Here is a 17,854-nt window from a genome sequence, read left to right as displayed (position 1 = left end):
GCCAAACCTCCCGCTTTAAAAGACCCAAAGATCAAGATCAAAAGTTAGTAGTAAATAGATTAACAAATTACGATTTCTATTTGTTCCGTCTGTTGATAAAGTAGACTTTATTATTTTGTCAGTTTTTTGGACTTTTCCTTTTTGAATTTGCCTATAATATAAAGATAAGGAGATGAGGTATAATTGCCAATGAGACAACTTTCCACTGTTCAAGTGAGGTGGATGTCAGTTATTATAGTTAACCGTTGAACCTTCAAGACATGAATAAATATGAAACAGCTCAATTGAGAAACCAAGAGCCTGAACTATACCAAAACAATTTACGAGGAACCAATATATCAATCAAGATACATCCAACATCCAATGGATTGGGTGTACAGACGTAATTTACAGCAAAAATATTCCAATCGACAGAATGTAGTACCGTTATTTTACATATGTGTATATTAACAATATCTTGTATGGTTTCAATCTACTGATAAAAAACCCAAAATGTTACAAAAATTGTACAGCAAAACAATCTGTATCTATGGAAGAAAGAAGTAAGGTGTTTTTATATTATTTTGTGGTAAAAAAATCCCTGACTTTAGTGTTTAGTAGTAATGTGTGGATTTTGCTCATAGATATTGCATAGTGATCTAGTTCTGTATTTAATTAATACCTTTTTTTTAATAAGATTGACACTTTAATGAACGATTTGTTCCGATGTCAAGTTTCAAACTAATAAAATATGCTGATTAGTCCAGTAATTTCTTGACCTTATCGTCAATTTCTATGAACTTATATGACCTAATTACAGTATCAAACAGCCAGTATCATCCAATTATTAATAGAACACCGGCAACTATTCCACCAACTGCAGCGATGACACAAAAAGCAAACGAAAAATGAAGTGTACTTATTTTTACACCTTCTTGAGTAGCATATACTATAACTCCAATGATGGCAAAAACACCTGCAAAAATAAAACAAACATGTGTTCAAGATTAAAAAGGAATTATGTAAATGTATATATACTTCCTTATATTTTCATTTTACAAATAGGATAAAGTGTTGAGTCGACATATTCCTTTCTTAAAAAAATATAATGAAAGATTCGCATTATTATTCTTCTGTTCCAATGCAATGTTCATCTTTCATTTTTTTAATGCGAGGTTCATGGATAAAACCAAGACAACATTCTTTTGTGTTTACAAATTATGTAATACATGTATATATATATATATATATATATAAGTACGTCTGAGTCAGTGACAACCCTACAACAGATGTATCCATCGGATCGCCATCAATGATGGTGATACATGGCTGTGTACATAATGTATATACAACTCGTCTAAACATCAACCCAACAATGTTAGATCTGTAAATTTGCTTTCGCAAATTTTTGGTTCTTCCCTCGCCGGGATTCGAACCCATGCTACTGTGATATCGTGACACCAAATCGCCTGCACTGCAGCCGTCCCGCTAGACCACACGACCACCTGGGCTCTCAAAAAAAGAGCTTTCGGTGGCCATATGTTACCTTTCCACGTCAGTTTTAATCTAGCGGCGTACTACAGTACATGATATATAAGGCATGAAGATGTTATTGTTACAGATCAGCTAAATTATCTATAGTAAAGGATCCTACAAATTAATGTAAGATACAGTCACAGAAAATAATTATATTCATAAGTACGTCTGAGTCAGTGACAACCCTACAACAGATGTATCCATCGGATCGCCATCAATGATGGTGATACATGGCTGTGTACATAATGTATATACAACTCGTCTAAACATCAACCCAACAATGTTAGATCTGTAAATTTGCTTTCGCAAATTTTTGGTTCTTGTTGGGTTGATGTTTAGACGAGTTGTATATACATTATGTACACAGCCATGTATCACCATCATTGATGGCGATCCGATGGATACATCTGTTGTAGGGTTGTCACAGTAGCATGGGTTCGAATCCCGGCGAGGGAAGAACCAAAAATTAGCGAAAGCAAATTTACAGATCTAACATTGTTGGGTTGATGTTTAGACGAGTTGTATATATATATATATATATATATATATAAAGAGAGAGAGAGAGAGGGAAAGGGGAGGGTTGAGATCTCCTTAACATGTTTAACCCCATCGCATTTTTGCGCCTGTCCCTAGTCAGGAGCCTCTTGCCTTTGTTAGTCTTGTATTTTTTTCTAAATTTAGTTTCTTGTGTATAATTTGGAGTTTAGTATGACGTCCATTATCACTGAACTAGTATATAAGGTCACGGTACCCAAATTACATCTATTGTGCAAAAAAAAAGCAGCAACAAGAACAGTTTTTATTTTTATGATTTGATACTTTTCGCGTCTTTCGACATAGGTAAAATATTTAGATATACACAAAACGTTCACAGTATTTATTATTATCTATAATACTAAAATTACGAGGTCCAATTTGTCAGCCGTCATCACGTAAAAACGACGAATCAAAGAATTCAACTTTATATATAACTAATATAGTACAAAGGTGTAGATTAAAAATTACAACACTCCAGGCCCTTTTGTTTTCCACGTAATTAATATTGCCAATAATTAAGAAGTTCCGGGTCGAGTCCGATACCAATAGTATATTCATCTGTTACCTATTACCTTATCTGTACGTTCCGCATTTGGCAGGCGCACCACCAAACGGTGTATTCAGGATATGCTATATACACGGGTCATAATCACAGGGTTGACACTACTAAATTGTCAAATTGTTACCTATTGTAGTATTTTAATCAGTAAGACTTTATAAGATAACAATACGAATACTAAAAATATGGCGTATAGGTACAGTTTTTAAGTACAGCTATTTGTAAGATCCAGGCAGGGGGTGATTCATGTCATGTCTCAGAACTGCTTTATTCTTTTATATAATAGGCAGCTAAGATTGAAATAAAGTTTGCAAGCTTTTTTTTTTAATTTTGTTGAACGGTTGCTATGGAAACATGCAGCCATTTTTTTTTAGGAATTTCTGATGAAATCAGACATGAAAATTGGAAAATGTCTACTTTTTGGTTGCAGCAATTTTATGATAATGACAATTTCAAGAAGAAAAAAATTTCAACATATTATTAGGCATTATTTGAAGTTTATATTTTGATGTTGAAGTTGTGAAATTTTTTTTGGATATAGGGCTTAAATGGTATTTAAAAAGGTGCAAAAATCCGTATTTTGACATTTTCTGAAAATAGCTTAAATATCATATATTAAATTAAAAAAAAATGACATTGAGCAGACAAGTTCATTATAAACTATGACTGCATCTTAAAGTTGATACATTGAATAATAAAAAACAGGAAAAAAACATCTGGGTTTTTTTGAAATTTTTTGTTACCATGGCAACAAAAATTGGTAAAATTCATAAAAATGTCAAAACACAATACTGGTTCATTATCAAAATGTTTGCTATTTTTATTATATTAATGTAATTTAACAGACAATAAAACTTATGATTTGTTTGAAAATGATAAAAAATTATATAAGCTTTAATTTAAGAGGCTGAAAGACAATAGCAACCAAAAAAAGCCCTAGCAACCGGTCTGAAATTGCTGAATTAATTCAGAATCAGCATCAAATACATGGTTTTCTAGGTATTAGATACATATAAATAATGGAGTTTGAATTTTATACTCAACAGTTAAATAGTTAATTTACAATTGATCTGCTTTTGGTTACCATGGGAACAAAAAAGTTCAGATTTGATACAAACTATTTTGTACTTTATAATATCTGTTTTGCAGCCCTGTAAATGGACTTCTTTCAACAAACAATCATATTTCTCTGTATTTTCAACTCATATCTCTTGATTTCATGAAAGGGTCATTTGGTTATTGTAATAACTAAGTATGGCATAGACATTTTAGATGGAGAGACAGTTAATAATGAAGGACTGCTGAATTTGGTGCATGGTTTCCTAAAAAATTTGTATTCCTGGATTTTTCTTAATATCTCAAAATTCAAATTTTATTTTGGTCTAGAATCGTAAAAGTAAATGGTACGTCTAAACACTGCTTAGGACTCATTAGTGCACTAAAGACCTATATAATGCCACTAAAGACTAGAAGGAGTGCTGCTATATATTTTATTTTTACATATTATGGTAAAGATAGATATTTAATGCAAAAAAATCGAATTTTATAGAAAAAAATAATCATAAATAAATAAGATATTCAACATTATTTAGACGGTTCATTCCTCCTATTCCCGCTTTTTTATAAATCTGGTAAGAAAATTTAAAATTTCATGTGGGAACAGGAGGAAAACATATGCAAACAAAGGATTATCCTTAATCAACTTTTAATTGGCCAATGTTTTTTGGGATAGGAAATAGGTCATTTTGTATATGTTTGAATTTTGTATTTTTAATTCATATAAAAATGAAAGAAATGGAAGAAAATTGAGAATGGAAATTATGAATAAGTGAAAGAGATAGAAACGTGACCATATAGCATAAACAATCGAAATAAAGAAATGTAGCAAAATATCTTATATTTCTTTTATAACACAAATTCAAAAGTAAAGTCACACAAGCATTATAATATGAAACAAACATTACTAATATTGTAGCACACACATCAGAAGTTCACCGTATATTAGTCTATTAAAGTTTTTTAATCTATCGCTGGCTTATTGTTCGCTAGCTTGAGTAGTTCTATTCAACGTGAATAAGGTGGGTGGCTGCATCGCCAAACTCTACTGTTGTTACTTCTTGGTGGAGTATTAATGCTGCATAGTGAATAATGGTTGAGGCCTAGATTCCTCATGTTTCAGTAGTTTTATTTGTTTAAAATGCTTGGTCGCGGGTGCTGGAATGTTTCGTCGACTTGCTTTGCCATCCCTTTAGATGATGTGTAGTCTCAGTAAACCCAGTTTGTAAATGAACAGTGTATCAAACTTCGTTTAGGTGAATTTTAAATTAAACTTGATTGTTATAAAAACAATTTATAAATAATCAAAACATTTATTGAAGAAATCGTGATTTTTAAAAAGTGTGAATAGGAGGAAGACGCCATTAAGACATGTGCCTGTTTTTCTTTGATATGCGGAAAAAAAATCAATGAACTGATTGACAGATGCCAAATAACATAACAACAGTTACTGTTAAAGGTCGTAGGGTGACACATGGTTATTTATTTCTGTTTCAATTCGATTCTTGTGAAGATTTGTCTCATATCATAAGTTTCACCCATGTCCGTCAGTACTTTAGTCGTCAGGAATTTCTTATTTTAGTTTGCCTCAACCAAATGTTATGAAACATTATATACACAATGCTTATAACCACAAAACAGAGATCAGGTTTGAATTTAGTTGATGTCAATTTGACTGTTCCCGAGTTATGCCCGTTTTGCGTGACTTTTCTTTGTATGATACTTTAAAAATTGTTAAAACCGAGAACCAGATCAGTTTCATAGACGGATCCTGGGGGGCCTGCCCCCCCCTTTCGTGGGAAAAATTTGGTTGATTATATAGGGAATCACTGAAGTGTGACTGGAGCAGCCCCCCTTTATGTCAGTGTCAGCCCTTACAAAAAGTTCTGGATCTGCCACTGAGTTTAGAACTGTATATATAGTTTACCTTAAATGACCTGGTTAAGTGAAGAAAGGAGTAGGTTCAGTAAGACCCCTTTTTGGCCCAAAAATATAGCAGTTTTAGGAAATTGTGAAAATTTAATCCTTACCTATATTTTGGAAAGAAAAATGCCTTTTCTAAATAAATATGAGCTGTTTTTAAAAATACAATGCACAAATATCGCGATCTAGCATCATAACGTTATGCTAAATTACTGAAATCTTCAAAATTTTAGCATTTTGGTTAATCTATAGACGGTTTCCGTCTAAAATAAAAGTGGCCGTATTCGTGTTCATTCATAATATTGAAATGTAAGTTGTATTTGATGATAATACATAACATATATAAAGGTTGAGGATGAATACGTTTTTTGGCATATTTGATAGATTTTTCATATTTAAGCTTGAATCAGAGCGTTTTTAATGAATAAATCAGTTAAAATCTTTCACTTAAACTAATCGAATCAATTGAAATAGACTCTTGAGTGTTTAAAAAGTGTCCAAAAAATTTCGTTTGATGAACCTGAAATTTGAGGCCAAAATCGGCCCTTTCCGCACCTACTCCTTTTTAAAAGGGACCATTTGACCTTTAAGGAAAACGTTTCTGGAGCCCTTTTTTCTGTCATACATGCCATATAATATTTTTCGACTTTCATGTATTTATTTTTGATCATTTCTGTTAATATAAAAAAGAAGATGTGGTATAATTGCCAAATTGAAACAACTCTTCACATACAAGAGACCAAAATGAAACAATAACTATAGGTTATCATACAGCCTTCAATATTGAACAAAGCCCATGCCGCATAGTCAGCTATGAAAGGTCCCGAAATGACAATGTAAATCACTTCAAACAAGAAAACATATTTATTTACAAAAAGTGAACGAAAAACAAATATGTAACACATAAGCAGACGACAACCACTAAATTATATGCTCCTGATTTAGGACAGGCACATTCATAGAGAAAGTGGCAGGGTTAATTTTAACCCCGCCACATTCTCTATGTATGTGCCTGGCCCAATTTAGCTTAAATATTTTAGCCTGTGCAATTTAACTTAAATATGTTAGCAGGATCCCAACTATATATTAATTAATCCTCAAGAAAATCTTTATATAGATAAATTAGTAATGATTTAGAATTTGACATATTGTGTAGACACCTATAACTACTATAACTGTTGAAATCTAAATGTTGCCTAAATAACCAAAAACAGTAAAATTTCATTAAAATTACCAATTTAGGGTCAGCAACCCAACAACGGGTTGTCCGATTCATTTCAGGGCAGATAGATCTTTACCTGATAAATTTTTTTACCCCAGTCAGATTTGATGTAAATGCTTTGGTTTTTGAGTTATACGCCAAAAATTGCATTCTACCCCTATGTTCTATTTTTAGCCACGGCGGCCATCTTGGTTGGTTGGCCGGATTACCGGACAAATTATTCAATTTTAATAGATACCCCAATAATGATTGTGGCCAAGTTTGGTTTAATTTGACCCAATAGTTTCAGAAGAGAAGATTTTTGTAAAAGTTAACAACGACGGACGACCACGCCGGAGGCAAAGTGATTTGAAAAGCTCACTTGGCCCTGTGGGCCAGGTGAGCTAAAAAGGTGGAATATTCCAGTTTTCAGACAATGCTTTGAGCAGTTACGAACTTTGGTGACGGGTTTATATCTATTAACTTAACCCCCCTTGTGATATGACATTGAGAAGTTATTAAAATTTAATTATTCTTTGCAAAATCGACAAGTGTAACATGACGCATCTGTTTTTATTTTTATTTTGTGGATTTGCACCCCTTTCAAAGTCTAGGATCAGTTAAGAGTACATTTGAACTTTGCAGTATATCTGAGGTACCGTAGTTAATGTATACACCTTAGCTGTGCATGATCCTGATCTAGTTTAGAGCTTATATATGCTCCAATGCAGGTCTTTTTATAATGGTTTGGAAACAATTGAGAACATTGAATTACCAATACTGGAGAATTCAACAAATAATAACAAATAATAACTCCAAGGAGAAAATACGTTAACATGGTGATATAATTTAAGAGAGCCCCACGCAATGTTTTGTTTATTTTGGTCAGGTAGTATTCAAACTTTGTTACTACAATGCTAGCTATGATTTACATATTTTCAATTTTCGGAAAAAACACACGAGGAAATTTGATAATTTAACAAAACTTTATGATTCCGGAAAAAATGAATGTGTTTTAGTATTTTTTAACAAAATCTAAAATTCTGGGTTGAACTGCAATACCAACTAAGCTCTGAAGCTAAAACCAAGTTATATCGATGTTATACACGTATATGAAATTTCTGAAAATGAAATTGATTCTATTCATAATCAGGCTCTCTGACCAAACGTCATCTTTTCAAGAATCTACATGTATGATTTTTTTTTTGATTTTTTAAATGAATCTACCCCCCTTTTTTTCCTAACCTTTTGTTCTTATCCCAATGTTTCATTATATATGACATTTGTTAAACCTTCTGAAAAGAACAGACAAGATCGTGAGTGAAGCAAAGCATGCAGTCATATTCCAATTTGAATATTAACACCGTCTATATTTGTAATATATGTATATTTACCTAAATTTCTAAATTTGATACATTTTAAAATAGATGTTGCTATGGTTAATATGTATTTCCATGGTAACTATTGAAGTCAGCAACTATTAACGATGGTAATTAAGAGTAAGGTCATGCTTAAATGTAATTTTGTTATCAGTTATGAAACAATTTAGTACATTTAAGCTCTAAAACTGCAATATTCTGCAAATAATAACTCCGTTTCTAAGGAAAAAATCGGTTGCTATGGTGATAAAACTAAAGAAAGTCCCAAGCTTTTTTCTATTTTATTTGGTAAAGTAGTATCCAAACTTCGTAACTAAAGTGCTAACTATGCTATACACAGTTGCTCTTTTCTGAAAAACACCATAGAAAATATGATAATATCGCAAAAATCTCAAATTCAGAAAAGTTGAAAAAATGCAGTTTTTGGCAAAAAATTTCAAAAAATCTACAAATTTGGTTTACATGCAATCTTAACTAAAATGATGCTAAAACCTAGTTGTATCAATGTTACATATGAAAATTAATGAAAAATGCTTGATTCTTTTCCCAACCAGGCTCCGAATTGTAGTGATTTAGCTGATTTTAGAAAGATTTTACTATGCTTCACAACCAAAAAATAGAGTGTCCGTTACCATGGCAACCACTCATATTTTCCCACTCATATTTATTTTTTGAGCAGTATTCAGTTACTGCTTCCTCTAGGCCATTTATAGAAAAAATCTGAAACCCTCATAAATCACATGTATATGGTACCCTGCCTGGTTCTTACAAAGAGCTGTACTTAATTTGTTAGCGGGCATGACGTCATGAAAACAGCAAATCAAAGAATTCAACTTTATTTATAACTAATATAGGACAATGCTGTTGATTAAAAAAATACTCCATGCCATGACCTTTTGTTTTCCAAATAATTAATATTACCAATAATTGATAAGTTCCAGTTAGACGGGTTCAAACAGAAAGATTTGAAAGCAGAGAAAACTGTGAGAACTATCTTATAACCGGCGGGATGACTTTATCAGATGACAATACTAATACAAAAATAAGTCTTGCGCATAGTTATATACTTTAATTCAGTCACGGACCCGCGATATCACGGGTGTGTTCTAGTTTATTATAGGATTAAAGGCCTTTTTAAATGAATTTATTGGTGTATAAACTAGACCAATTCACTCATAAAAAAATAAAAGTCGGACTTTTATGATTTGTTTGTGAGTGACATGGTCCAGTATATACACCAATAAATTCCTTTAAAAAGGCGTTTAATCCTTATAATTCTTTTAAATAGGAGATAGGGAATATATTTTTTTCACAGTCGTTACCTCTATTAGACGTAAATTGTATATTTATGTCACTGTATATGCCTGGCGCATGAATATATTTGTTGGTTAACGCAAAAATATGTACTCAATGAAATTTTCTATCTGATAAAAATTAAACTGCAAAAACTCTTTTAAAAAAATTACGGGAACCTGTGTGATATCAAGTAATGGCGGACAAATAGCGATTAGGTGTATAGTTTGAAAAGTATACTTGTTCTTTACATTACCTGCTACAATACAACAAACTGCTCCTGCTTTCTTCATGATATCTTTATCCTTCATCACAAATAACTGAACTGCTACAAGGACAACAGCAGCCAACAAGATGATAAACGCTAATGTTTCTAAAGCCTGGGTTCCTTTCAATGCATTGGGACAACCAAATACTCCTAATGTTTATAAATTATAATTAGTATAACATTGGGACAACCAAATACTCCTAATGTTTATAAATTATAATTAGTATAACATTGGGACAACCAAATACTCCTAATGTTTATAAATTATAATTAGTATAACAATGCATTGGGACAACCAAATACTCCTAATGTTTATAAATTATAATTAGTATAACAATGCATTGGGACAACCAAATACTCCTAATGTTTATAAATTATAATTAGTATAACAATTATTAATTATTTACTTAGTACGAACATAAATTTATCTGGAGTACACATATAACAAATTCCCCTTTCTGTATTTTTTGTACGAAAGATTCAACAAGTACAATGTTGTTTATTTGACACAAATGGTATCTTTGAATCTTTCCAGCTGTCTCCAATACTTTTCCAAGTAAAACATTTCTACAGTTATGGTTAAGTTTAAGTAAAAATGTTAAACAAATACGACAATTGATTTTTTATTATAATTATTATTTTAAGAAAAGGACAGTTCTCGATACTTAAATGGTTATTAATTTTACACAAACATAATACTTGCATATTCCCCGATCGCAGACAAATTATAACTATTATGAGGGTAAATATAACATTTTCATTAATAGAATCAATTCATTATTAAAAATCAAAATATAATTTTGGACAATTTTTTTTTAAAAGATTTTAAACACTTCACATGACGCATGCAATTAGCTGTATCACAACATAACATATATAATAAATCAGACACATGTCAATGCCACAAGTATCAAATAAAATGAGAAAGGGAAACAATAAGTGTCATCCTGGTACCTTTGATACCTATAATAATAGACAAGTCTTTTAACTAAATGTAAAGCTCAAAATCGTCTTGAGTTTGAATACAGTGAACAAATAACATCATACCCATGGTTTTTAAATCAAATAACTCATTTATCAGATATGCTGTTCAATCAGTTGTCAAGACGGGTGAAACATGTGGATCAGAATCTTCGGTCCTTTCTAAATCATCAGAGATCATCCTGATTATAGAATGTATTCGTATTGTTTTAAAGTTTTTAGTTTTCTTTTAATTATTTTTTTCATGGCTAAGTCATTTTATTCAAATAATGAGTTTGAAGTTATTTAAGTATAGTTTGCATTCTCGTCACTATATATTGGTTCATAAATATTAAAAGTAAAATATAAACATGTAGGTATTATGGTTACTTAAGTGCACTTATTGAATTTATTGTATAATTAACACTATCAATGAACATACCACAGCCACTTGTACATGTCGTCGAAATACATGCCTGCCATAAACCACTATGAACTGCTACACCTTGTATTTTTACATATATCCAAAAAGGGGTCGCGAAGCCAATTAATTGTAACACAGAAGAAACAATAGCACTTAAAAAGCCAGCTACAGTTAAAGGTTTTGCATCCCCGAATATCCCCATCTTAAGCCCTGTGATGTCTTTGCCACAATGTAGATATTTGTTAGTAGACCTTAATTTATACCATATTAGTTGCTACAAAAATCAATCATTCGTTATGACCGGACAATAGGAGAAAAATTAGACTTTGGGTGATGATAGAAACACCTTTAAATATATAGAGTATTTGATTCGGCAAATCTTATCAGAAACATACGCCCATCAATACAACATACTAAAGTAAACCAAAACTTACACATAAAGAAATACAAATCATATTTGCATTAATTCAATCATAGTTGTTTTGCATTTTATTGAACGTTTGAGTTTTCTTGTAAGGGTTACTAGAGGTAGGGAAATAAAAGGTTTTAAACTAGCCATCTTGTAAAACGAGGTACAGTTCGTTTTAATGTATATAATGTGTTATGGTGAAAAAGGTATGGTACAGATACTACCATACATTGGTGCGTAAGAATGTTATAATAGGTTTTGGGTATCTTGTGTTTGAAAAGCTCAAAAATCAAGTTATTAAGTGGTGTGTTATGTGGAATTGTATAAATCCAGCCATATTTTTGTACGTATGATGGATTCGTCATCTTGCCATGTTTTTGGATTAAGCCTCCAAATAAATTGAATCGTGTCAATCTAAAACTCACATTTAGATGCGTTTATTCTTTTAAGGTCACTGTTTGTATTTAAACATAATTGCAGTTCAAATTCCTGGTTGTGAGCTTTTTTGCTGAAGTAATGACAGTATTGCGCACCGGACAAACATACTATATGTTTTTTTATTTAAGAAAATGACATCAAAATGAAGGGTTGTGAGATCCATCATAAACTTGACTCATATTTCTACCTCATAAATATTACAATCTCTAAACTATTTTTATACCGACCGATTTGTGATCAACAACATTCAACTTGACCCTTCATGTAAAGACCATAAACAATCAGGTAAATTGCTTTTGAAAGGACGATAAGTCAAATTATAAATAGATTTTATCATTCCGCGATGAATAAAATTTATGACATTTTGTTGATTTGAATACTTGTTATTATGATTTAAGAAAAAAAATCCCCCACATTGTTTAACTGAGATTTTTCCTTCGGTGAAAACGTTACAATTTTTTTTTTAAATACGTATGAATTTTTTTTTATGTTAATTGTAAGCTTGAAAGAAAAAAAATATCGGTATATACAAAATTAAGGAGAATGGTAGGTGAATGTGATGGCCATTGGGATAAAGCAGCCTAAAACTGTGTACCCATAGAGGACAGACATAGCACGCAACTGACTTAAAAGTTCAAACCAACATACAAATAGTTTATCCAACAAAGATGCCAAAATATGCATAAATACTGAGTCACACCATGAGACATATCACCAAAATGTACCATAAATAATATACAATTTTAGCCATTTTATGAGGTTGATACACGAATATATTGACCCGTAAGTGGAGGTTACATTGATGAGACCCAATCAGAAAAGTTTGGATTGTTAATAGAAAAACTCCATCAATATAATCTTAAGCCTTTGGTTTGACCGTCCATGAATCGAAGACCATACCTACGGCACTAGAGCGATATAAACCTGAACACATATTTAAATCACGAAAATATACAGTGAGATCATGATTTTGCTTACAATGTTATATAATAGAAGAACGAAAGATACCAGAGGGACAGTCACACTCATCAATCGAAAATAAAAGACAACGCTATGGCTAAAAATGAATAAGACAAACAGACAAACAGTATACATACGACACAACATAGAAAACTTCGTCGCAGTATTTTCGGGGTAACAATCTGCTCTATCATCCTCTCAGCTATGTGTTATCATATATCATGGCACTAGCATGTATTAATAGTCTTTTTTGAATAACATAAATCTGTATATCGATAACGCATTACTGTATCAACCAACTGATTTTTATATTCAGAAGAGTCGGTATTGAAAAATTCAAGCGGCTGACTTAATTCTCTTTCAATCGGATGAACAGAAACCCAACCCAATTTTTCTACAATGGATTGGCTAGTTATGAATTTATCTACTTAAAGAAAAAATCCACCTAAATCGCTTTTAATCAAAATAGCTTTTCAGTAAGTTATTAAATTCAGGTGTCTGTAGCTTAGAACATACTTATCCCTTCTCGTCCATTGAAAAGTTTTCCCCCTTCTTATTTTCATAGTACATGATTTTCCATGCACTATGAAATGCTATACATAAATGACTTTTCATTGTCAGTTGATTATGAAAGTTAACTCTTATTAACTGCACTAATGAAGTGTACAATCCCCTGAGGCATTTTCGCTGGGAAAGAGCCTACTGATTAAGACGAAAGAGCAAAGATTAAAACAAAACATTTTGAATTTTGCAAATTTTCATACATTTTTTAATGGTACAAATATATAGAATAAACAAAAACAATGGGGGTAAGTATGTAGGTAAAATAATATTTATTTATTATATAACTTGCATTTGAGGGATTTTTTTTTCTTTCAAGAAAATAATGCTAGACTGCTGATATATACATGTAAAGAAAAGGATTTTTTGTTCAGAAGAAACACAATACATAAAAATTATCAATAAAATGTAAGCATTTAATATTTGATGGTCTGAATTTAAATGGTTATACAGAGAGTTTTATATTTATGTAAAAAAATCAAATTTCAAAAAGGGAATTTACATAACATTGTGTTGCTTTTTAAAATAGAAAAATCTCAAGTTATCAAAGTATTAAATTTTACCTGAAGCAGAAGAAAAACAATTTATCCATTCGGTCCTCGCAAATTATGTCAGTGCTATTTCATTTCATCCATTGAAATGATGATTACCTATGTTTTAAAGTTGGTTTATTATAAAAAGTGAACCACACAATTATTTTATTTATTAATTTAACTTTTACTGTAAAGTCTGTTTTTTGTGATATACATTGGACGTGACTCTGTACTTATGTATCCCGTCATACTTAAAATGACAAAATTATTTTATTTAATAATATTGCTTTTACTGTTAAGGTTTATGTACCCTTTTGTAGCCATTTTTATACGAACTTTAAAAAAAATCTGATTTATTTGCCACAAAGTCCTCTTTTTCTATCAAATGCAATGAAACAGTAAAAAATGATGCTTTGCATCAAGTTTCCCCTTGGAATATGTACTAAATAGCCTATCTTTATTATTCATTATATCTGTAGTTTTGATACAATTGAGGTTTGAGAAATTCGTACAAAAATAGCTACAGAAGGGTACATAAACCTTAAGTCTGTTTTTTTGTGATATCTATTTTAAATGACTCTGTATTTATGTATCCCGTCATACTTTGAACGACAAAGTTATTTTATGTCTACCTGTGCGAACGCGCAAATGATAACACAATGTTGACTGCTGTACCCCTATTTTTTTACATTTTTACTTATTGTGTCTGTTTGTTTTGTTTACGCAACGTTGACAATATAATGGAATTTGATGCGACTTTCATACAAATGAGAGGTTTAGCTAGATATAAAACCCGGATCAATCCACCATTTTCTAAATAAGAAAATACCTGTACCAAGTCAGGAATATGACAGTTGTTATCCTTTCGTTTGATGTGTTTGAACTTTTGATTTTGCCATTTGATTGGGGACTTTCCTTTTTTTCAATTTTCCTCGGAGTTCAGTATTTTTGTGATTTACTTTTCATTAAGGTTTGAATATTGCAATGGGAAAGGCTAATTTCGTAAGGTCACTCGAAAGTGTGAATCTGTTCTTAATTGGTCAGACAATACTTGGTCATGTTTAAAGAATATTTTAACACTCGGCTTTGCCTTGGGCTTAAATCTTTATAAAACATGACCAAATATTGTCTAACCTATAATTATCAATGATCAATACTAGGACATCGATTAAAGACAAATTAAGGTAAGAAAGAAAAATTAAGGGATTCACATACGCTCCAAAAGGATCTAGACCAGGTGTATCGTATTGGAAAGTATTTCATATACATTAGTGGTCATGCGAATAAGTGTTTAGTCAAAATATCATAATTAGGAGTCGGACACAATTAGGAAAATTACAGATCAGACCACTAAATATCTTACAGCGCAAACATATCACATGTTAGTTTAAAGACTGAAGTATCGTATCGGTCAACTTTTAAGTGATGATGAGTGTAAACAAATTATCTCGATTTCAGTTCTTCTCCCTAATAGCTCTGTAACAACACTGTGTATATAGGGAGCACATCATTGCCATGGCGTTGTCAGTTTAATTTTCACTTTTGAGTTTGGATGTCTATCTGACATCTTTCGCATCTCTTTTGTGAATCTGAACTGAGACATGTACACGTCATGTGATGCTCCTGTTGCTAAATGGGAAGTTAAAAAGGGGGAAATTGATATTATCACGTTTCTCAGTGATTATAGTTTGAAGTCAGCCATCTATGTCTGTATCTCTGAAAATTAAGATATGAAGCATTTTTTCGCCTTTTGACTTATTCCTTATCGCAAGTTATCTAGGATATCTGATATGTTTGACCTTATTGAATTGGGGTTTATTGAGTGATAGTACATAAACAGCATATCTGTAAGTAAATTGACGAACTTTTCCTAGAGGTGTGATGCTTTAATTCAACGAAGACTAAATGCCAATTTGCTGAGTAAGCAACTACCGAAATACTTACGTCAGTTCACTTAATGAAGACAAGAGACAGGACAGTATACCTATAGATAAAATCAATATTCACAACACTTGAAGTTAATTAGGCCAATGTGGTCTCTAAAATGAAAATTATTACTCTTACATAAGTAATTAGACATACTATCGTCAGTTTATCAAAATCATTGCTATTGTACAAGCATTTTCAGTGCTCGCAAATAACAAAATGATATCTGAAAAAATAAAAATAAATTGTCATTTAATGTGAACAAGAGGGGCAAAAATGTACCAGAAGAACATTCAAACTCATAATTAAAAATAAACTGACAACGCCGTAGCTAAAAATGAAAAAGATAAACAGACAAATAATAGTAAATAGTTATCAAAGTTACCCGGAATATAATTTAGTATGCCAGACGCGCGTTTCATCTACATAAGACTCATTAGTGACGCTCATATCGAAATATTTATAAAGCCATATTAGTACAAAGTTGAAGAGCATCGAGGATCCAAAATTCCAAAAAGTTGTGCCAAATACGGTTAAGGTAATCTATGCCTGGATAAGAAAATCCTTAGTTTTTCTAATATTCAAAGTTTTGTTGACAGGAAATTTATAAAAATGACCACATTATTGATATTCATGTCAACAAGAAACAACATAGAAAACTAAAGACTGAGCAAGACGAACTCCGCCAAACACTGGGTGTGATCTTATGTGCTCCGGAAGGGTAAGCAGATCCTGCTGCACATATGGCACTAATGCATCATATGAAACTGACAACAAGAACTTCAAATCGAGAATTTTCTTTTCTTTATCCGTATACAGAGAATATTATCAAATAGTATAATCCATTTAAATTTAAAATGATATTCTGATTGACCGTAAGTTTCATAATGTAGTTGATATCAATTGCAGTTGTTTTCAATTAGGTATTGGCAATTCACTTGAAAACTCACCATATACTCTCACGACACTTACCAAAGAGGAAATGCTGGATAATCATAGGTCTGTGCTATGTTCCTTTGGAGTTTCAACCAAAGATGAAGAACTGGATCTTCCATTACTGTATTGGATACCTCAACTACATACGTGTCCTTACAAACAACGGTATATTGCTGGGTCTTCCAAGTGCTCGACGAAACATCTTTTTAAATTATAAACATCTAATTTATCAGCAATCAAAGCCAAGCTTCAAAGTTTTTTTGAAACTGCATATTCTAGAGGTAGCATGAATCAGATGTGAATACTAAAAAATCCAAAGATCTTAAAAGAGTACATACAATCTAGCTCTCTTTCGTCTTGCAATATTATTAAAACATTTGACTTTTCTACACTTTACCCAAGTATTCCACATTCCATACTAAAAGACAAGCTCCTCTCTTGCCGACTTGTTTCTTTATTATAATGAGATTGACCTCATACAGGAATTTTTTAGGAAGAAAGATAAGAAGTTAGCAATATCCTTTAACTTTTCTTTCCGCTGTATAGATAAATTCATCATAGATACCAGGACCTAATTTTGTATATACGCCAGACGCGCGTTTCGTCTACAAAAGACTCATCAGTGACGCTCGAATCCAAAAAAGTTAAAAAGGCCAAATAAAGTAAAGTTGAAGAGCATTGAGTTGATGTTCTCTCGCTAAATAACTCAATATTTGGTGACTATGTTTAACGAATCTATCCCATCGAACTAGAGATAAAAGATACTACATATACAGTTAAGTCGGCCTCATATCTCGGCTCACATCTAGAATTGAATATGAGGGTCGGTAAAAAAAACCACATCTTTACGACAAAAGAGATGATTTCAGCTTCCCAATTGTGAACCTTACACTTCTAAGTAGCAACACTCCAGCAGCACCTGCATACGGGGTGTATATCTCCCAATTGATACGATATTCCCGTGACGTATTTTCTA

The 17,854-nt window shown here is 31.8% G+C and overlaps 1 protein-coding gene across 1 annotated transcript; it reads right to left on the bottom strand.

Moving 5' to 3' along the window:
- Positions 1-622: 622 nt before the first annotated feature.
- LOC134704884 (uncharacterized) lies at positions 623-11,362 on the bottom strand. Its single transcript, XM_063563667.1, has 3 exons — positions 11,134-11,362; positions 9,720-9,881; positions 623-955 (listed from the first exon to the last, which is right to left on the bottom strand). The coding sequence occupies exons 1-3, from the start codon at positions 11,315-11,317 to the stop codon at positions 816-818; spliced, it is 486 nt and encodes a 161-aa protein (XP_063419737.1). The 5' UTR covers positions 11,318-11,362; the 3' UTR covers positions 623-815.
- Positions 11,363-17,854: the final 6,492 nt, after the last annotated feature.

Source organism: Mytilus trossulus, chromosome 2 (assembly GCF_036588685.1).
Source record: "Mytilus trossulus isolate FHL-02 chromosome 2, PNRI_Mtr1.1.1.hap1, whole genome shotgun sequence".
In the NCBI taxonomy this organism is placed as follows: Eukaryota; Metazoa; Mollusca; class Bivalvia; order Mytilida; family Mytilidae; genus Mytilus; species Mytilus trossulus.
This window is presented reverse-complemented; position numbering and strand designations above follow the sequence as displayed.